At 47.2% G+C, this 21,579-nt stretch overlaps 1 protein-coding gene across 3 annotated transcripts in view; it reads right to left on the bottom strand.

The window, feature by feature from the left end:
* IGBP1 (immunoglobulin binding protein 1) overlaps window positions 1-14,579 on the bottom strand; it is a 51,842-nt gene extending 37,263 nt beyond the window's left edge. The window contains exons 1-3 of one of the 3 annotated variants that reach the window (XM_032619327.1): window positions 12,946-14,579; window positions 821-1,127; window positions 134-427 (exon numbers count right to left, since the gene is read on the bottom strand). In XM_032619327.1, coding sequence (XP_032475218.1) covers window positions 134-427; window positions 821-1,127; window positions 12,946-12,988 — 644 coding nt within the window. In that variant the 5' untranslated portion in view covers window positions 12,989-14,579. The remainder of the gene's footprint in view (window positions 1-133; window positions 428-820; window positions 1,128-12,945) is intronic. The other 2 variants (XM_032619326.1, XM_032619325.1) reach the window with 2 other exon arrangements.
* Between the last annotated feature and the right edge of the window lie 7,000 nt (window positions 14,580-21,579).

Raw genomic sequence — 21,579 nt, 5'->3', positions numbered from 1 at the left:
CTATCACCAGGGCCTATGCTAAATAAGAACCCAAAGAGTGACACACACCATTTTTTCCCACCCCCCCAGAAAAAAAAACATGCACCCCTCCCCGCCAACAGCACTGCCATTGGGCAGTCTTCAAATGACCCACCTCTCTATTTTAGCCTGTCTCTGAGATGCCATAGCAACGAGGCTAGGATAGGCCATGGAGGAATCAGCAGTGTTATTTTCAGCAGAGTTGGCCTTGGTTTTGGGCAGCTCAAACTCTGCCACATGATAGTATCGGCACTGAGTTAAGTAGTTTAAAAAGTGTTCTCGAGCCCACTGCAAATGATCTAGACGCTTGCTAGGGTTGACTTGTTTCATGGCGAATGCTCCTTGAAATGCTGGCACCATCAGGTACTTCAGATCGGTGGAAGCAATCTCTTCCAAATCTTCATTTCGGCTGGAAAGAGCAAAGAGGAGGCTGTGAAGTCTGGCTGGGCATTCAAACTGTGGCCCTGGCTTCCTGGGGGAGGGAAGGGCTGGGGTGTGGGTGGGGGTGTGGGTGGGACAAAGGGAGGAGGCACCGGGAACAGCTGCCAGTTTTCTTCACTGACAGTGGCTGTGCGCTCACACCCAATGCCTATGCAAATAGCCAACACTAGGGAGCACAATCGTGTGATACTAAGTATCTCGGAAAAGAGGTGGAGAATGTAAACAATGTACACAAGGTCGCAGTGGGAAGTGGGAAAGAAAGGCTCCGGGTTTTAAAGGTCTCCTGCACCCAGGATCAATGGTTCCGCCATTGGTAACGATTATTTCCTACGTTCTCAGTCATACTACTCTCTCGCCATACCTGAACAAGTCGAGCTCCAGTAACATTTCGGCAGCCTTCTTCAGGAGGTCCAGTCCCTTGAACACCTTATCTTGGATAATCCGGGAGCCGGTGGGTTCAGTCGCGACTTCCACTTCGTCCAGAAGCTGCTTGCTGGTTTCGAACAGCTCGGGGAGCCGCGGCAGCAGTAACTCGTCTCCGGCTGTTGCCATCTTGGGGAAGGGACGAACACGGGAAGACCTCACTTCCGGCCCTGGGACAGATGGGCTGGGCTGCCAGCAACGAAACCGGAAGGGGCGCAGCATTGGTCCAGCGGCTCCACTGTTAACTAAGCGTCGGACAACTGCCAGAAGCGGCTGTTAGCTAAACCGAGCAACTGTTTCCATAGACTCATTTTACCAGGCTGCCTATTACCGGTAGTAGGCATCTGTTACAGACACACAACGCGCAAACAAGCAAACCCTAGGTGCTGCTTTTCGCGTGGCTACTCGTCGCCGATCCGGGTCTGGGCAGTGCCGTAGGCTCTGAAGCGCGGGTGTGACGAGGCTGAATTCGGAGCTAGGGCGGGCGCGAGAGGGTAGGCGCGGGCGCGCCCACGGAGTCGGCCAGGCGTGCGCCTTACCTCGCAAGGCTGTCCCTGGCCTGAAGGGCTGGGGCGGCCAGGGTCGTGCAAGTAGCGCCCCCTTCCGGCTTCCGTACACCCAGCAGCTGGAGCTCTGGGTTCCTCCCAGCCAATCCTCGCCTGCTCTCTTTCCCGTCGCTTCACCCCTCCTACACACACATTTAAAAGTTACTGTTACCAACCCCTTTTACACACACACACACACACACACATTCAAAAGTTACTGTTACCCCTCCTATACACACACACACACACACTTCCTCTGTGAAAGCTTCCTTGAGCCTCTCTCCCCCGCCAAATGAAAATGTTTTGTGCATCTCTATCAGAACACCTACCACCTTGTATTACAGCTAGTGACTTACAAATCTATCTCCCTTACCGCTATGAGTCTGATTAATTTTTGCACCTCTCCGGCTAGCCCAGTGCCTGGTACTTATTAAGTGCCCAGTGTCATTATATGAATAGAAAAATAAGTGATCGGTTTGGAAAGCAGCTCAATTACGCAGAACTGCGCTGTTCAACACGGTAGCCACTTGCCACATGGGGCTATTGAGCACTTGAACGTGGCTATTTTGAATTGAGATGTGCTTTCAATGTAAAATATACACCGGATTTTGAGAACTTATTACGAAAAAATAATGTAAAACATCACAATAATTTTTACACAGACTACATGTTGAAATGCTAATGTTTTGTATATATTGGGTTAAACATATTATTAAAATTAATTTCACTTGTGTCTTTTCACTTTTATAATGTGCCTACTAGAAAACTTAGAATTACATATTAGGTTCACGTTTGTGGCTAACAGCTACTGTACAGCGCTGATGTAAAAAATATAATTCCAGGACTTTGAAAGAAGGGACCTCATTGCTTTGAACAAATCAATATAAATATGTACTGATTACCATAGGACACACCCTGAGTTGTCCTAGGAGATTTAATTTAAGTAAAATGCATGTTGCCTGCCCTGGAAAATAAGCTTTTAAACTAAATGTAGTTTACACTATCATTGAGAAGAAAAAATTTTTCATGTAAAAACAACTAGAGGGCAATATAGGACAGTATATAACTAGGGGATATGTTGTACTGCATAGGTTTCTGGAAACCCAAGAAATGACAAGTCATTTTATGTTAGTAGTCAGAAAGCTTCTTAGACATGACATGCAGTCACAGAATTTCAAAGTTGGAAGAGGATCTCAAAAATCAGAGGAAAAAAACCTGAGATCAGATAAGTGACTTGCCCAACGATTTGTGACAAAGGCAGTGTCTTCTAAGTTCAATTGTTTTTACTCCATCTATCTTAAATTGAGTAGGATTTAAAAAGATGGAGAGGCCTTTCATGTGGGACAGAATGAAGCCCCAAGCTAAACCAGTGCTTGGCAAGAAGGAGAGGAGAGTGGGGCATAAGTGTGGGTTGAAAAAGCTTTCCAGGTGATTCTAATACGCCTTCCCTTGCAACCTGCTTTAGAAGCTGAGAAGGAAAGGAAGCTCTGGTGAATCACCAATTTGATTTGTCTGGTACCTCTAATGAGTCTTGTAAACTGAACTTTCAGGGTCAGCCTTGGCCAAGAATACAAAGAAGAAAGATAGTACTTGTGAAGGAGACTTAGAAACAGTAATTGTGAGACTAAAGATAATTTGTTCCTGCACATTTGCTTGGATTAAGACATAGCTTTACTGTTGCCTAAGAGAAAAAAAAATACGCAGAATTTGAATCTGGTCTTGAACTTTGTAAGCCATTTTTCTCTGGCTTTCAAAATGACAGTCCTCATGAGAATCGCCAGTTACTTTCAGAGTGCACATCATATATTCACATCATCATTTTAAATATTGAATTGCATCTTATTGAGATAATACCAAGATTAAAAAGTGGTTAGAAAAAAGTAATAATAAAAATGAGTCATTTATTGTGTTTCTGTGTGTAAACACTTTATCACATTAAATCCCAGTTGTGTATGAGAGATTTTTTTTAAAAAATCCTAGTTTAGGGGAACCAGAAGGGCCCTTAGAAATCTTGTAAGTATAATGTCACTTAAACTTTTTGTAATAGCAGAACTCTTTTTCCAAACCAAATTTTAGACAGGCCCATAGTTTTTAAAAGGGCTGCTGTGTTTGAAGTAGATACACAGAAGCCTGCCAACTCAGCCCATCTTTTCCCCAACTTGTGCAGTGGCACCCAAGGCACCAAAGCACTTCTGAGGGACTTGAGGGCTCTAAGTAACACAGTATAAAAAGCACTAATCTAGCACAGCCCCCTCATTTAGCAGATGAAGAAACTGAGACCCTGAGAAGTTAGGTAACTTGCCCAAAGTCGCAGAGCTAGGATGACTAACTGGTCAACAGTATATAGAGTGAGTCGGAATGGGGAGAAACTAAAGTCCAGGAAAAGAGTAGAAAGCACTTTAAGTAATCTGTGCATAGCTATAGAAATGAGATGACCCTTCAAGTATTTCCTGTTGTGACTCCCCGATCGAAATGATGGATGTTCATTTGTCATGTTTGGATCAACACAGATTTGTTCTCTTAGATAAATTTTGTGAGTCATGAGAGAAATGGTATAGTAGACCTTTTCCTGCCTGTCCGAATTGCGGCGCTTGGCAATTTAGACCTTCTTTGGTCTACTGCTGTTTTGTCTTGAGTGAGTAATGTTCTACTGTTATTTGTACCTGTAATGCCAGCAATAACACTAGATGAGATCAAATTGTGCACGGTGTAAAGCCAAGAGCAGGCTGTAACTTGCCAAAAATTATATATGGAGTAATGACTTAATCCCTAGTGTTCAAACTATCTTCACTAAGTATTTCTGAGATTTGAATTTGCCTGACTAGTAGCAAGAAGTTCATTAAGCCATGAAAGGAAAAACTCCAGTACAGTGAAGACTGAATTAAATGAAAGATTTAAATTCCTACTTTTATATCCAACTCTGAGGAGTGTGGTAAAACAGTTAAAAACACTCTGGAGACTGATATTTGAGTCCTACCTCTGCTACTGAGTAGCTGTGTGACCTTGCAGAAGTCCCTTCCTTTCCACATTAGTTATGTGCTACCTAAATTCTAGGCACTGGAAATTCAAAGAACAAGACACTGGGTTTGAGCCCTTAAGGGGCCCACAGTTCAATGGGAAAGACCAGTGAACAAATAATCAAATAGGAATTTGGTAAGAATGGAGGGAATAACTTTAGCCCTGAGGGGGGCATTCTGTTAAAGGTCAAACTCCATACCTGACTTTCTGATCCTTTCTGACCTGCTGCTGACATCCTTTTCATTCTGTTCACCCATGGATCCTAAGCTCCACCTTTAGCGGACTCTCCTAGTTCTCCAAACTATCATGTCCTCTTAGGCCTTCATGCATTTACATGGGTTGTGCCTTCTGCCTGCAATGTCTTTCTCTCCCTTGTCTGCCTGGCAAATTTATATTTAGTACTGACAACTTAGCTGAAGGATCACTTCCTCCAGGAAGCATTTCCTGATCGTTTACCTGCAGGTGAGGTGCCCTCCTCTTAGCTCTTACAGCACTTTATTCATCTCCTTATGACAGTACTGGACTATGGTTTTCTTTATCCACAGCTGTCTCTCAGTAGCCTGAGAGCTCCTTGAGGTCAGGGAGAGTGTCTTGTTCGACTTTGTTTACCTCAGCACAGCACCTTACGCTGTGGGGTCATTAGGTAGGGACTCAATGTTAAAATGAATTACAAAACAATAATACCTTACCTTCTCTGAGTGCTCATTTCCTGCTAGATGACTGTGCTAAGTATTTTTTTTTTTTTTTTTTGCGGTACGCGGGCCTACCCACTGCCACGGCACCCCCTGCCGCGGAGCACAGTCTCCGGACGCACAAGCCCAGTGGCCATGGCCCACGGGCCCAGCCGCTCCGTGGCATGTGGGATCCTCCTGGGCCGGGGCACGAACCTGCGTCCCCTGCATCGGCAGGCGGACTCCCAGCCACTGCGCCACCAGGGAAGTCCATGTGCTAAGTATTTTATATGCATTTTCTCAATGACTCTCTACAACTGCCGTAAGAAATAGGTGTTGTTATATCCTTATTTTACAGATGAGGAAATTGTGGCTCAGAGAGGTTAAAGTAACTGGCCCTTTAGTGTTCCCTTACCACGGGATTTGAACGCAACTCCTTTGAATCCAGATCCTATTCCAGAGCCCATGCTTTTAACCACTATACTATACTACAAAAGAGGGGGGAAGTTACAGACCTAGTGAAGAACGAACGAAAGAGGAAATGAACATGTAGCAGATTGTGCTAAAAAGTAAAAGGAAGCAAGGCTGAATCAGTAGGCTGGCCCACATTATGGAGGATGTGGAGTCAGCCAGAAGTGGGTAGACTTGATGTGCTGTAAGCAATAGGGAGGCATTTGGTTTAGTTCAATATTTATTAAGGACCTATTATGTGCCAGCCACTGTGCTAGCTGCTGGGATATAAAGATGCATAGTCTTTGCTCCCGAAGCTCTAACTGCCAGGTGAGGGAGACAGACAGCAAGTCAATGTAAAGTGGTATATGATTTTATAGTGATACATTGAGAGTGATACATCTCAAAGGAGATGATGCCAAAACTGAGTCTTGAATGGTGATAGGATGTGTAGGGAACTTGAGGCATTTCACTATTATTGGAACTTACAGTTGGAAGCAACAAGAGGTAGGTAATTAATTCATTCAACATGTATTTATTGAATGCCTGCTATGTGCAAGACACCGTTCTAGGCGCCGGAGTGAATGAGACAGACAAAACCCCTGCCCTTGTGGATCGCAAGGCAAGCAGGAGCTACTACTGCATGCCCATTTGTATAGCACTTATTTCCAAAGAACTTAGATAATGTCTTAACTGCGCCCCACAGTAGCTCTGAGAGAGACTACAGTAGGTATACTGGTCAGTCTTTCCAAAATGTGGAGGCATACTGGTGATATGAGAGATGAATTTAGGTGGTACATGGAGGACCACTTATAACATTTAAATAGCTCGAAGCGATACCCCTAGCAGCCTTCTAGCCTCACAGATAGAAAGCTTCACCTCCCGCTGTTCCCTAGGTGACTCCACCCCTTCCCTATCTGTTGCCATGGAGATGAGTGGCTTCACTTCTCTAATTCCCCTACCCCCACCCCTAGGTGAGACTCAGAGAGCCCCCTCCCCATCTCCATGGAAAGAGCTCCATGCTCCCCAACCTTTCTTCCAAATCACATCCTGCTTCTCAGGCTGTCACCATAGAAACAGAAATGTCGTCCCCATCCCCCCAGGCATCTCCATGGTGACCCTCAACCTTACCCCCAGGACATAACCAGGATCAATCCCTACTAGAGGTCTAGAAATCAGGGGGCGCTGGAAGGAGGGTGAGGGTGACTCCCTGCTGTGGCTGCAGTCTTTGTCTCTTTCCCTCTGGCTTTGAATGAAGGCATGGGGGCCGCTCTCTCAAAAAAGGCGGTAGGGAAATTACAGTTTATAAGTACCAATTAGGTGCCAGGCACTGGGCTAGGCACTTTACATACTCAAACCAGACATTTTACAGAGTTTAAGGGAGAAAGGCTCACAGAGGGGGAGGCACTTGACCTTGTTTCCTCTGCTGAGCCTCTTATCATCCTCACTGAAACCGGGAACCAAGAGGATTTTATTTCCACCATTCTTCTTTGCTGTATGACCTTGGGCAAGTAGCCTCCTGTCTCCGAGCCTCATTTTCCCCATCTGTAAAATAACAGTATTGGACTAATTGTCACTTTGAATATCCCATTATTAATGTCAGATCATAAGTAGTTCTGATCTTCTCTTGAGGAACTGATTTTTTTTAGGTATGAATGCTAGTAAATCTGTTAAGGTGTTTTTGTTTTTTTAAACTGACATAGTGGAGGTCTTCAAAATTTTATGATTGAATACTCTATAAGTTTATTGTTTAGAATCTCTAATGGTTTCTTCTAAGGTTTTTTGTTTGTTTTGAAGTTTCTATTTTGAAGTAATTCACAGGAAGCTGCAGGGAGGTCTTGTGCATCCTTTACCCCACCTCTGCCAATGCTGGCATCCTAACTACCAGTATAATATCAAAACCAGTCAACGGACACTGATACAATCCACAGAGCTTATTCAGATTTCACCAGTTTTACATGAACTCATTTGTGTGTGTGTGTAGCTCTAACGCAATTTTATCGCATGTGGAGATTCATGTATCCACAGCCTCAGGCAAGACACAGCACTGTTAAATCACCACAAGGAATTCCTCGTGTTGTCCCTCTATATCCACACTCACCTACTTCCCTCCCTTCATCCCTAATCCCTGGCAACCAGAAATCTGTCCTCCATGTCTACAGTTTTGTTATTTCAAGAATTTTATAAAAATGGAATCATATAGTATATAACCTTTTGGAATTGGTTTTTTTCACTCAGCATAATTCCCTGGGGATTCATCCGAGTTGTTGCATATATCAAGAGTTCATTCTTTATGTTGCTGAATAGTAAGTATCTGATGGTATGGATGCACCAGTCTGTTTAACCATTCACCTGATGAAGGACATCTGGATTGTTTCCAGTTTTAGGCTGCTATGAACATCCATGTCTTTTTGTGGGGGTCAAACATGTCTTTCACAGAGCAAAATGTTTAATTTTGATGAGGCCCAATTTATCAATTTTGACTTTTATGGACTGCGCTTTTCAAGTCAAGCCTAAAAACTCATTGCCTGGCCCTAGGTCCAAAAGATGTTCTCCCATTTTTTTCTAAGAGTTTTATAATTTTATGTTTTACGTTTAAGTCTGTAATCCATTCTGAGCTCATTTTTGTATAAGGTTGGGGTTTATTTTTTGCCTATGGTTGTCCAATTGCCCTACTACCATTTGTTGGAAAGACTATCCTTCCTCCATTGAATTGCTTTGTACCTTTGTCAAAACTCAGCTGGGCAGATTTGTATGAGTCTATTTCTAGGTTCTCTTTTCCACTGGTCTATGTGTATATCCCTGTCAGTGCAGAGCACAGGCTTTTGAGACAGAATGCCTAGTGCCAGTTTTTAGCTTGGGTGATCCTGGGCAAGTTACCCTTCCATGACTTCCCATCTCACTCAGTATATAAGAAGGCCTACAGAGCCCCGCCTGATCTAACCCCAGCCTACCTCTCTGTGCGTATCTCCTATTACTCCTCCTCTTATTCACACTGTTCCAGCCACACTGGCCTCCTGACTGCTCCTTAATCACATCACATATGTTCCCACCTTAGAATCTTTCCTGGGCTATTTCCTTATCCCACAACCTTCTTTCCACAGACATCTCCATTGCTACCTCCCTTACCTCCTTCAAGTCTTTTCTGAAATTTCATCTTCTCAGCGAGGCTTTACTTAAAATGGCAAAGCCTTTGCCTCTCCCCTTTCCCATGTGTTTTTACCTCCACAGCATTCATCACCGTCTAATACACAATGTCATCTACGTATTTATTCTTTGTCTGTCTCCCACCACTAGACTACGAGCTCAAGGAGAACAGGCATTTTTGTTTTGTTCACTGCTGTATTTCCAGTGCCTACACTGTGTCTGGTACAATACACCTTTGTTGAATGAATGAAGGAATGAGTGGACAGATGGATGGATGAATGAGTGAGTGAAAGAATGCTGCGAGCCAGGGCCAGCTCACTTGAGCAGTCTCTCTGCCCTGTAGCTTGTGCCAAGACAGGGCTCCAGCCAGCCCCCATCCACTTGCCTTTCTAAGGCTGACCACCAGGTGGCAGTTGGAGCCTGAACTCTGGCTTCATTTGCTTTTGCGCACACACACACACACACACACACACACACACACACACACACACACACACACACACCCCCCCCCGCCCCCACCCCCCACCTCCAGCTTTCTCCCTGCTGCCTGTCAGTCTTGCCCAGGACTGTTTGACCTTCTCTCTGCCAAGGCTTGGCCAGGGGATTTTGTGTGAGCTGTTGAAGTAGGCAGTGTTAGTACCTGAAGCTTTGCATCTTTTTCTCCTTAGAAAGGTACTAGTTTCTTTCCTATCCCCCTCTGCTTTCTGTCTCAAATGGAAGAAACCATAGATAGCAGCCACTGGGCTGCTCCAAGGTCACTGTCTGCAGCCTCTAGGACATCAGGGAACATGGACCTAAAGAGATTTCATCTCCACTTCTGCCCAGCCCAGCAAGCCTCTCCCTTAAGGGGTGTTACTACACTCCTTAAAGGGGTAAAGGCTAGGTACTTTAATGCCAGGGTTAAGCCTTTTGAGTCAGCCTGGGTTTCAATCTCTACTGCGCTGCTTATTAACCCTGTATCCTGGGTGATGTTGGGTAACTGACCCAGATTCTTCAAGCTTTAGTGTTTTCAGCTGCAAAATGAGGCTAATAATGGTTCCAAACTCACTGGGTGATAGGAAGATTCAATGGAATAATGTATGTATACAACATTAGCAGAGTGCCTGGTATGGAAGAAGGCTCAGTTGAAGAAAAATCAGGGGCAGGGGTGGAGATAAATAAGACCTGACATGACAAGAACTGACTAGGGAGTATGAGGAGGGTGCCGCTTAGGTGACTAGAAGGCTGAAGCCAAGAAAAGGTGAGAGATCCAGGAAATCTTTGCATAAGAGACCACGTTTCAGCTGTAGCTCATAGGTCAGGTCAAAATCTGCCAGACAGTCAAGCTGGAAGGAGAATCCCAGGAAGAAAGAATGGTATGTGCAAATAAAGAAAGGCGTGAAACAGTATGTGTATATCCCTGACTAACTTGTAAGTAGTTAATATGGCTGAAATGCATGTTTCCTGTGGGGAAGTGACAAGAAATAAAGACAGGGGCCAGATCACAAAGGGCCTCATGGAGAAGAAGGTTGGGACCTGATCTGGCATGCAGTGGGGAGCCATCAAAGAATTTAAAGCAAGGAAATGATGGTTACACTTGCTGGCTTGGAGAGTCAGCTGCCTTGAAGGAGGGCAGAGACTGGAGGCAGGTGAGAGATTAGCTGGGCTTAGTAGTAGTAGTGGGGAGAAGTAGGAGAAGTGCTTCTTAGGAGAAGTAGTGGGGATAGAGAACAATGGATGAAGACCATGGATTTTTTTCAGAGGAAGAAATCAGCAACCAAGTTTTTCTAAAAGCTTGCCTGAAAAAGGAAGGAGTACTAGGTCCAGAGAAGGAAATTATGGTACGGTTGTTGTTTTTTTTTTAATACAGGTGAGACTTGAGGCTCTTTTATTCCCCGTAGCACCTGGCACCAATTAATTGAATGACTGGAGGGAGGGGCACCTAGCCCAATACCTGCCAAGTGGTAGGGGCCTATCCCAGATTCAGCGTGGACTCCATCCTCTGACTTCCCTCTCATCCCTAAGCCGGAGTCCCATGACACAACCGCTGAGAGGCTGGTGAATTTACTCAGAGCCTGGATTTCCCTTCCACTTCAGGGGTTTCCCTATAATGGTCCCCAAGGACTGAGGGAAACTTATAAGCCAGTCAGAGAAGGTATCCCAGTTTGTTTATTTCCTGGCACGCCAATATGGTAGGAAAGCCCAGCAATTCTCCTCTATTTCCTTTTCACTTATCGAAGACCTTCACCCCCTTCTCTGCATTATCTTTCCCCAGGGAGAATTGTTGGTTCTTGCTTCTCCCACCTTTTATCAGTACTTCCTACTCGGCATGGGACTATTTAAAACTACCCAAGGTCCAGCCCAGGCCCACAGTTTGGAAGAAAACGAAAGGAGTCCAACAGCAAGGGCCATTCAGAACTCAGCCTGCTTTTGGCTTTGCTGTCTGTGCACCTCATGGGCAGTGGTAGAAATTCTGCCCCTCTGCCCCAAGGCTGCTATCTTCTCCATGCTGGGGACTTTTGCCTTCCTGGCAAATCTGGGGTGAAAACATAGGAGTTTGTGGTGGGTAAGAAAGGGACAAATGAATACTTATATACGGGTATTTTGTGTTAAGTGCTTTGTAGATGTCATTGTATTGCATCTCCACAACAACCCAATGAGGGAGGTATTAGTGTCATTACTTTATGGATGAAACTGAGGCTCAGGGAAATGGTAGAATTTGCCCAAGTTTATTAGATTAGTTAGTGGTAAGTCAGGAATTAGACCCATGTGTTTTTTGTGTTTTTTTTTTTTGTGGTACGCGGGCTTCTCACTGCTGTGGCCTCTCCCGTTGCGGAGCACAGGCTCCGGACGCGCAGGCTCAGCGGCCATGGCTCACGGGCCCAGCTGCTCCGTGGCATGTGGGATCTTCCCAGACCGGGGCACGAACCCGTGTCCCCTGCATCGGCAGGCGGACTCTCAACCACTGTGCCACCAGGGAAGCCCGACCCATGTGTTTTTAACCTCAAAATGCATTTGTACCCAGTAAGTTATTTTGGGGTGGGGAGTGGGGTGGGGTTGGGGGGTGGGCGGAGAACCCCCCCTGGTTGACCTTTTTTCCAAGAGAAAAGGCTAGAAATAGGTTTCTCCTGTCCTGGGTGGATGCCCCATCTCCAAAAAAAAAAAAAAAGAGTAACCAGGGGTAGGCGGTGTCTACCTAAGGAATCTATACATGGATTCATTGTTGCCTCTCCCTCCTTTCTTCACCCCCACTTGGTGAGCTCCTGGAAAACAGGGTGAGCGGGCAGACTCAGACTCAGGTTTGCTGTCCCCTTGGACAAGCCTCCTCCCCTCTCTGAGCCTTTTGTTGTTCCAGCTATAAAATGAGAGTATTGTCAGAGAGAAATGATCTCTAAGGTCTCTTCCAGCTCTAACATTCAAGGATTGTATTGATTGTACTGTACTGTAGGATTGCCTGGTTCATTCATGTATAGAAATAAATTTCCTGTTGCCATAGAGAACAGGGGCTTTTTGAACTAGAAAAAGATTCGCTCAAGGAGGCAAGATAAATAGTGGAAAGGGCATAGGCTTTCAGTCAGCCAGACTTGGGTTAAAATCCTGTACACTGGGCAGGTCACTTTGCTTCTCTGCACTTCTTTCATCATCTATAAAGCAGGAAAAACTACTCCTGTTTCTTGGAGTGAGGTAATGTATATGACAGTGCCAAGGGAGGTACTCAAGACCTTGTGTGTGTGTGTGTGTGTGTGTGTGTGTGTGTGTGTGTGTGTGTGTAAATGGGGTTTGGCTCTTCCTCCCCAACTCCACCCCACTCTGTCTAGCTCACAGGATATTCTTTTCTCTCCTCCACCCTGACAGCCAGGCTGAGTGTTTCCTGCCAGGGCCTTGGCTTCCAAACTTTTCTGGCAGGGTTATCAGTGAGTGTGGAACAACTCGACCTCTCTCACAACCTTGTAAAAGCCCTAGAGGGGATGGTGCAACTGAGACCCGACCAAAGCCTGGACTTTAGGTGTAGCCAGCTGGAGGTTCTGGCCTCAGAGGCCCTCGACCAGCTTTGCTGGCTCAGCTCCCTCACCCTGGCATCCAGTCTCCTGGGCCATAACTGCCTGGCTAACGACAGAGCACTCCAGTTCTTGTGTCACCCTCAGGTTCTGGACCTCTCAGCCAATTGCCTCATCAGTGACATGACTGCTTACCAGGTGACCAAACTCAGCTCACTGGAGAGCCTAAATCTCTCAGACAACCACATGACTCATCTGGCTTGGGGTGCCTTCTTGGATCCCCTTTTCTGTTGGGCATCAACCTGAGCAACAGCTACATTCTGGAAATTTGCTGGCTTGTCCGTGCTGTAGGAGCTCATCTCGGCCAGGAATTCTCTTCATTGCACCTCCACCTTCAGCCTCCCAACCTGTGGCAGCTCCACTTGAGCCCCAGTGGCCTGCAGTTATCCATACCTGAGGGCACATCACTCTCAGGTATTAGACCCGAGTCATAACTGACTGAGTACCTTCCCACTTCTACCCACCCAATACCATCTCCTCTATTTTAACCTCTCTGACAACTCCCTGGCCTTCCTAGAATCAAATCCCCTATCCCCAGCTTTGGGGGTTGCAGTTGGTACCATGATATAACATCCAACCTGAACACATTATCTTGGCATATCCCACTTGACCTAAGTAGGCAGCATTCCCAGGAGACTTCCTTGGTAGGCTTCCTGCCCTTCCAGCGCCTCATAATGGCCTGGAACTGTTTCCAGAATGTGATAACCCACTGCCCCATGGCATCACCAGTTCTGAGGCTGGTCCCTACTTTTCCAGTGTCCTTCTGCCCTTGACATCTCTGGATCTCTGGGGGAATATTATTTAGTCATTGCCCACCTGGTTCTTTGAGATTATGCCCAGGCTGGGAGCCATGGACTTGGGGAACAAGGGGTTGCACCTGTGTTGGAGGCATGGGGCCATGGGGGAAGAGCCCCTCAAAAGCCCCCCCGCCCAAAGTCTTTTCAGGGCAGTCTTCCTAGTGAAGCATCTGGGCCTTCGTGGAGGAAGCCCAGGGTCTTACATTCAGAAATCTGCCCCTGCCACCCTTTGATCCCTGGATCTCTCGGGTAATACGGGGCTGACTTTAACTGCAGGGACATTCCGAGGCCTGCACTTCTCTTTGTGGAAGCTCTCTCTGTACGGCAATAGCATGAGGGACTCCCAGGCATAGCCTCCCTGCCTACAGGAGCTCAGTGCCTTGACTTCTCTGGCTACAAGGTGAGCAGCCTTCCCAACCAAGGGCCTTGGCTGCTATCCCTTGGCCAGTCTGGACCTTCATTACCAGAGCCTGCAAACGGTGAAAGGGGTGACCCTGAGGGTCGTGCCTGACCACCTCACGAGCTTGACCACTTCTAGCAATCTTCTCCACTGCTGGATGCTCTGCTTAGGGCCAGACTTAGAGGAAAGCCATAGTATTTATCTTGGTAGCAGAACAGCTGCTGGGCTTGACTAAATGGGTGACCATAGTTTACCGTGTATGAGGCATGGGAGCCTTTGGGCTATGTGGGCCTGGCTGGTGGTGACTGGCCTGTTGGTCATCCGGTGTGGTCTGACCACCCTATTGAGAAAGAGTCATTGCTTGGCTCTTGGTCTGCAGTTCCACAGCAACAATATCAGCCCAAGGCCTGAGTAGGAAACTATGGGGAAAGACTGTGGGTGGGATTCTTTTGCAAGGCACGGCCCAAACCTCTTGGAGGGGGCTAAGAGAACTGAGAAACGTGTGAAGGAAGATAACCATAAGCAGGCCACAGGGGGCTTCCTGTGTATAGAGGGAGACATGTTTCTCTCTAGCAGCTGAAGTGTGGATTCCCAGAGGACTTTAAAGGTATCACATTTGGGTCTTTTTTTTTTTTTGTCTGCATTGGGTCTTCATTGCGGTGCATGGGCTTCTCATTGCGGTGGCTTCTCTTGTTGTGGAGCACGGGCTCTAGGCACACAGGCTACAGTAGTTGTGGTGTGCAGGCTCAGTAGCTGTGGCTCGCAGGCTCTAGAGCACAGGCTCAGTAGTTGTGGTGCACGGGTTTAGCTGCTCTGCGGCATGTGGGATCTTCTCAGACCAGGGATCGAACCCGTGTCCCCTGCATTGGCAGGCGGATTCTTAACCACTGCACCACCATGGAAGTCCCCACATTTGTGCAGCCAGAAAATGGAGATGTGCCGGCCCACTGGCAGTACAAGAGAACTTTAGACAAATCCTCCCCTCCCCACTTCCTGAATGGCCATGCAGCCTCTGCTTAGACATCCCTCTCCCTCCCCAGGAAGCCTGTTCTAGCCACGGACCACTGTGATTCCTAAGACAGATTTTTTTCCTTGTATTGAGTCCAAGTCTGCTTCTATTCCTGGGTTCCAGCTCTGCCCTTTGGGGCCACATCCAAATTCTCTTTGACTCTGACAGAAGTCTGAAGACAAGAGACCCATGAATCTTCTCTTCTCCAGGCTAGACAGCCCTAACTCTTTCAATAAATCTTCAGGTACTAAACTGTCACCACATGTAACTTCTCTGTGTCTCAGTTTCCTCACCTGTAAAATGGGGACTAAACCAGATAATACATGCAAAAATCTTATAACAGTGTCTGGCATACTGGAAGCAGTTGGTGAGTGTGGGCTATTATTATTAAACTCACATTGCTAGATTGGGTCACTCTGTGAAGTCAAAAGCCTGCGCCTTATTAATCTCTGTATGGCCAGTGCTTAGTCCAGTGTCTTGCACACAGTAGACACTTAATTCATGTCAGCTGTGAGATGGTGACATGGTCTCGAGTCCCTGTTCCAGTCTACTCACTCCCCTCTGGACATATTCTAGTTTGTTCCTCTTAATGTATGAAGCCCAGAACTGAATACTGTCGGATTATTTCAGGTTCAAGTAAGTTATAGGCATAAAATCCCAGAATCCCGGAATCTCACATCAGGGATGGACTTTAAAAGTCTGTTATCTACTCCATCGAGTCTACCTTCATCTCCCAACTCCTCCATCTGATTCTACCGGCCCCAGGAAGTTGTCATCCAATGCGTGAATACCCCAGTGAGCCAGGTTCTGGGAGGACAGCAGTTTCTGTGGGAGCTCAAGCCCTGTGATCTCAACACACACCAGAAGAAGAGTTGGGGACTTCCCTGGTGGCGCAGTGGTTAGGAATCCGCCTGCCAACGCAGGCGACATGGGTTTGAGCCCTGGTCCAGGAAGATACCACATGCCGCAGAGCGGCTGGACCCATGAGCCATGGCCACTGAGCCTGCGCGTCCGGAGCCTGTGCTCCGCAATGGGAGAGGCCACAACAGTGAGAGGCCTGCGGACTAGAAAAAAAAAAAAAAAGAAAGAAAAAGAAGAGTTAAGGGGCTTGGTTTAGCATCCTGACTGAGGCAGCATCTGTGCTTTGGGCCAGATTCCTTTCCCTTCATTTCTAAGTGAAATTACCTTTTTAAATGTGTGGGTTTGTCAAAGGGAAAAAATGGGTGTTTCTGTATCTGGGCATGTGAAGTAAGCAGTGAACAAAGAGTGAGAGAGAGGAGAGAGAGACACACACTCAGACAGACAGAGACAGAGAGAGAGACAGATGAAAAGAGACAGAGAGGAGACAGAGAGAGGAATGAGTGGTGGTGGAAGAGACGGGGAGAGAAGAGAGCGAGAGATAGTGATACAGAGAAACTAAAGAGACACATGTACACAAATAGAAATGAAGCAAGAGAGGAGAGACTGAGACACAGAGAAAGACAGAGAGAAAAGAGAGAGAGAAAGGAGAAGACGGTATATAAGTATACACACACATACACCCACACACACACATACCGTTGGAGGCAGAAACAGAGTGCAAGTGAGAGACAGAGACAGACAGACAGACACACACACACACGCACACACACACACGAGCCAGTAAGAACAAGTGAGCATGAGATTCAAGCTGTCTGTGGAGCCTGGAGTCCTTTCCCACCTGAATGATGGTCCTGAAGCCTTTGGGGCAACCCAGCGATCAGCAACCTAGATTTTTCCACCTGGAAGAACTCCAAAGGTCAGTTGCAGACCCTGTAACTGGCTAGTTTCTGGTCTCCCTACTATCAGCCCCCCGCCCCACCCCCCCCCCCCCGCGCCCCGAGTGTGATTCATTCAGGTCTTGGTCAGTGGGTTGGGAATCATAGGGAGCACCCAGATGGTCCTTTCTCCAGCCACCCCATGGCAGAAAAATACATACAGGCATCTCTAGTGATGGTGGCCCACAAGGAGTGTGCCAGTCTCCAAGACCAGAGTGATGCTAAGGCGGTTAGACCCAATGCCCAGACAGAAATCACCTATGCCTACATTCTGGGGAGCTTGGACTCACTGCCACGTATTGGCCCAGACACCACCTGGTCTGGTCTATGGCTCCTAGAGCTTTCATTCTCAAAGAACCCTTATTAAACACCTGGGCAGGGCTGGGGCTGGGGCAAGCCCTGCATGAAAGGAATCCACAGCCAGGCCTAGGCTCACAGAGGGGAACCAGAAACAAACAGCCGAAAGGCTGCTCAGGCATAAAGGGCATGTGATTAACCAAGCAAACAGGTAACCAGGGCAGAATGAATAATCGACAAACACATCTACATTATGTACAAGAATAAGGATAGATAAATGCATACCTGACAGCAGAGAGAGAACAAGAGAATAGGCAGGGCAGAGCCAGCAAATTGGCCACTCTTCTACCTAATCAGGAGAGGCTCTCTGGATAAGGTGGAATTTCAGATTTCTGAGCATGTCTGCCCTCTCTGTAATGTGATTAAAATTGGTTTAGAAATTTGTGCTATACTTCAAGTGAGTGCTGTGCTTAAAGTGTAATTGCGTTTGGCCGCATATTTGACATTCTTGAAATTAGAGCAGCTTGCATGCGATAAGGAAATTTGTCTAGAATGGAATTTGATTTTTTAAGCCAACGCACAGAAGAGCAGTTGCAATCTGAGCCTCTGATGGATGGCTCCTTCAGGGCTGCCTCTCGGCTGGCTCTCTCTGTGCTGAACTTCCTGTTCATTCTGCAACTCTCCTCCAGCTCTCAGCGGGAGGGAAGCTTCTTGACCTCCGACTCCAGAAACCACATTTCTCCTGGCAGTCAGAGTCTGAGCTATCGTGACTCTCTGATCCAGGCCTCTCCTACACATCTGCCAGCCTCAGACTGTATGCCAGGTTGGGCAATTAGGGACTTTATCTTTGTCACCCAGGACTTAGGACCTTGATCTGGGATCTGAAACACCCAGAGCTGGTGCTATGTGTATCCTGGCTTGCTCTCCTTTGTCAGAACTCAGAAGACCTGTTAGGATTGCTGGCTAATTCTGCCTCTCCACTGTGGCAGAGGCTGAATGGCTGCTCAAGATTCTGTCACCACCTCAGTAGAGATGGTGATGAGAAAGGCGAGAAAAAGAGGGGAAAAAAAGGTCATATTTCAGGGTATCCCAAACCCTTCTCAGACTTGACTCTGGCTAGTTAGCCATGGCCTTGCCATTGCGGGTTGCAGAGGAACAGCCTACCTGTGTGACCCTAGAATCCTAAGACTGAGAGGGACTGCAGGCATCATCTAGTCAGTCAACAACTATTTTGAGCACATACCATGATGCTGGGGTTATAGAGCTGAACAAAACAGGCCTCGTCCCTCCCTCAGGAGCTTCCAGTCTAGCGGGGAAAACAGTCTTTATACAGAAATGTGCAACTGTTTCATTACTTGTCGGTGTGCAAAGTGCTCAGGGAAAGTACAGCTACTCGGCCTAGTTTAGTAGTCTGGAAGGCTTCCCTGCAGAATTAATGTTTCAGGTCAAGGCCAGCAGGAGGAGGGGTTAGCTAGGAGAAGGGTGTGGGGTGGGGATTTGTGGGGGCTCAATGCAGGAGGGAGCAAAGTTCCAACTACTTCATGGACTAATTAACTTCACATAGAAAAGCCGCTCCTCAGGCCAGCTGTCTTGCAAATGACTGCTTTTGGTCACCAGAAGACCAGACTATGACAAGCCTGGCATAGAGGTATTACTCCCTCAAACATGCCCATGGATGGATCCAAGAGGATCAACTATGGATTTGACGGGCAGGACACTGTTATGCTGGCAGGCAGGCAGACAGCAGCTTTACTTAACCTTCTTCTGGTCTTATTTTTGTTTATTGGGCATGGTATCTAGAGGCCTCCAGTTTGACAACAGTCCAAGGGATAGGGCTGGCCTCTGTGGATCTCACCTGTCCTCAGTAAACATATTCTGCCAAGCCAAGGAAAGGGAAGAAACACTTATTCTGTGTCAGGTGCTTTTACAAATACCTCATTAAATCCTCACGGTACACTTAAGAGGTAGGTACCTCTTTGTTTTCGCAGATGGGGAAACTGAGGCACAGAGCAGTGAAGTAACTTGGTCAAGGTCGCAGAGCTAGAAAGTGGGGGGGCTGAACTGCAACCTAATGGGATTGATTCCCAAAGCAAGCTTTTCCCGCAGTTCAACTCAGCCTCTCTGCAACAGCTGGCCGTTCCTACCAAGCAGCAGTCCACCGGGGAGTAGACCCAACTGGGTCCTTCTGGGACTGCCATCACTATTCTCATCACACCTGTGAAGGGCCAGCAGGCAGAGACCTCAGCTCCTCTAAGTTCTAATCAGCCTTGATCCAGCACAGGGGTGCAATTTAAGGGGAAGGCTGTGCAGAGACAGGCTGGTAGGGGTCTCACTTGATGCCCCTGCGGGGGTAGACTCCTCCTATGTGTCCAGAACAAAGCGTGAGAGGCATATGCCCTAGAGCCTTGGAAGCAGCTTTCCTTCTCCTCAGGGGAGGCAGCTAATCCTCCGAGTGCTTCTCCCTTCTTGCCATCCTCCATGTTTCCCACGCTTGGCTCATTTGGCTTTGTGCCCAGTTCGTGTGCAATGATGGGCTGCTCACTCTTGAAAGTTAGCACAATCCCTTTCGGGGAGGTACTGGTGCTTGCATCATGAAAGAGGGTTGGGGGCTGTGTGAGAAAATGAAGCACAACGTCCTGTCTCTTCTGTAGAATAAGCTGGGTTTTACTCTCCAGGGCCACTTCCCAAGGGTACCAAGGGGGTCGAGGTGGGGTTGCCTATCCCTGATTATACACCTGGGCTTAAGTCTTTTGCTCTACTGCCATTTTTCTCACTGGATGGGCCTCTTGTGGAAGAACAATACTTTCACTGAGAACTGTGACTTCTAGCACCTGACCCTGACAGAGACATTAGGCCCTGAAATCTTAAAGAGCTCACACTCCCTGAAGACTAACTTATACCCAAGAACTGAGCCCAAGAACAGTGTTTTCCTGGCAGATAAAATTCTGTTTGGGGAAGAAAGCTCACTCAGGAAAATAAAGGCCAACTCAAAAATATGCTTGGGGAATAGAGAAGACATTAAGGTGTTGCTGGGTGGGAGGTGGCAGTGGCGAGCTGGACTAAATGGCACTCTCTAAGATCTCCTCCATCTGGGAGATTCAGAGGAAAGGCAAATGTTCACAGGGATCCTTTGATCTTTTGGCTTGAGTGACAGCTTGAGAAATCATCATGTCCCTTTCCAGAGGAGTTTCCCTCCCCAAACCTAGGGACAGAGTACCGGTCTGGGACACTCCTGTGGCCCAGAGCCTGACTCTGGCCTTTGCCCAGTTCCCCTCTTAGCCCTCTGACCTAGGCTCTATCCTGTAGTCTACTGGCTAAAAATGACTGCAGCAAACCTTCTGTTTAATGTACGTGTAGGAGGGGGAGGGCTTGAAATAGAGACACCCATTGCTCATTGTGTTGAATGAAGAAAAATGAGCCCTCTGTTTCAAAGGGAGGAATTTGAGCAAAGTACCAAGGAGGCCTTCACTTGGGCAAAAAAGGGGGTGGTCTAGGCCCCAGGGAGTCCAGCGGCACCTGAAGAGCAACTGATTTCACTTTTTGTTCCCCTCTCAGAACCCCTGGGACTTCTACCAAACTGACATCAAGATGAGAAGCTTCTCACAAAGAATTACACACACATGCAGAGTGGATGTAGACTCACAGAGCTCCTGGACTGGTGGCTGCTAGGTGTCTACCCTCTGTATTTGGTGCTATGCTGGGTCTCAATCCAAATACTTTAGAATTCATCGTCTTACACCTGCTTTCTCTCACCCATTTATATTAATGCTGATGGGCACTGGAGTTTGCAACTCTTATTATACCTCTGCCACAGAACGATGAATTTAAGCACAATGATAACTATAACCACAGCAACGACCCTCCTATTTGTATAATGATTTAGATCCATGGACCGTCAGCATCAGCAGCACCTGGAAGCTTGTTAGAAATGCAGAAGCTCAGGCTCCCTGAACCAGAATCTGCATTTTATTTATTTAATTTTGGCTGCGTTGGGTCTCTGTTGTTGCGCGCAGGCTTTCTCTAGTGGCGGCGAGCGGGGGCTACTCTTTGTTGCGGTGTGCGAGCTTCTCATTGCGATGGCTTCCCTTGTTGTGGAGCCCGGGCCCTAGGTGCACAGGCTTCAGTAGTTGTGACATGCGGGCTCTAGAATGCAGGCTCAGTAGTTGTGACGCACAGGCTTAGTTGCATGTGGGATCTTCCTGGACCAGGGATTGAACCCGCGTCCCCTGCATTGGCAGGAGGATTCTTAACCACTGCGCCACCAGGGAAGTCCCAGAATCTACATTTTAACAAGATCCCAGGTGATTCGATGCACAATAAAGCTTGAGAAGCACTTGTTTAGTAGACCATTAACAACTGCCATGGGAACTTGGTCAAAGGTCTTGGGCCTCTGGATTACCTGCCATGTTTCCTGTTTTGTCACCTTCTATCATTGACTCTATACCCGATATCCTAAAGAGCCTATGAGTCTGTTTCAGGGACAGCAAAAAAGCTGGGAACTAGAGCAGCGTATCTGACTTTGTAGGCAGT

This window comes from Phocoena sinus, chromosome X (genome assembly GCF_008692025.1).
Source record: "Phocoena sinus isolate mPhoSin1 chromosome X, mPhoSin1.pri, whole genome shotgun sequence".
Classification (NCBI taxonomy): domain Eukaryota; kingdom Metazoa; phylum Chordata; class Mammalia; order Artiodactyla; family Phocoenidae; genus Phocoena; species Phocoena sinus.
Note: the sequence above shows the minus strand (reverse complement) of the source record. Positions and strands in the feature narration are given on the sequence as shown.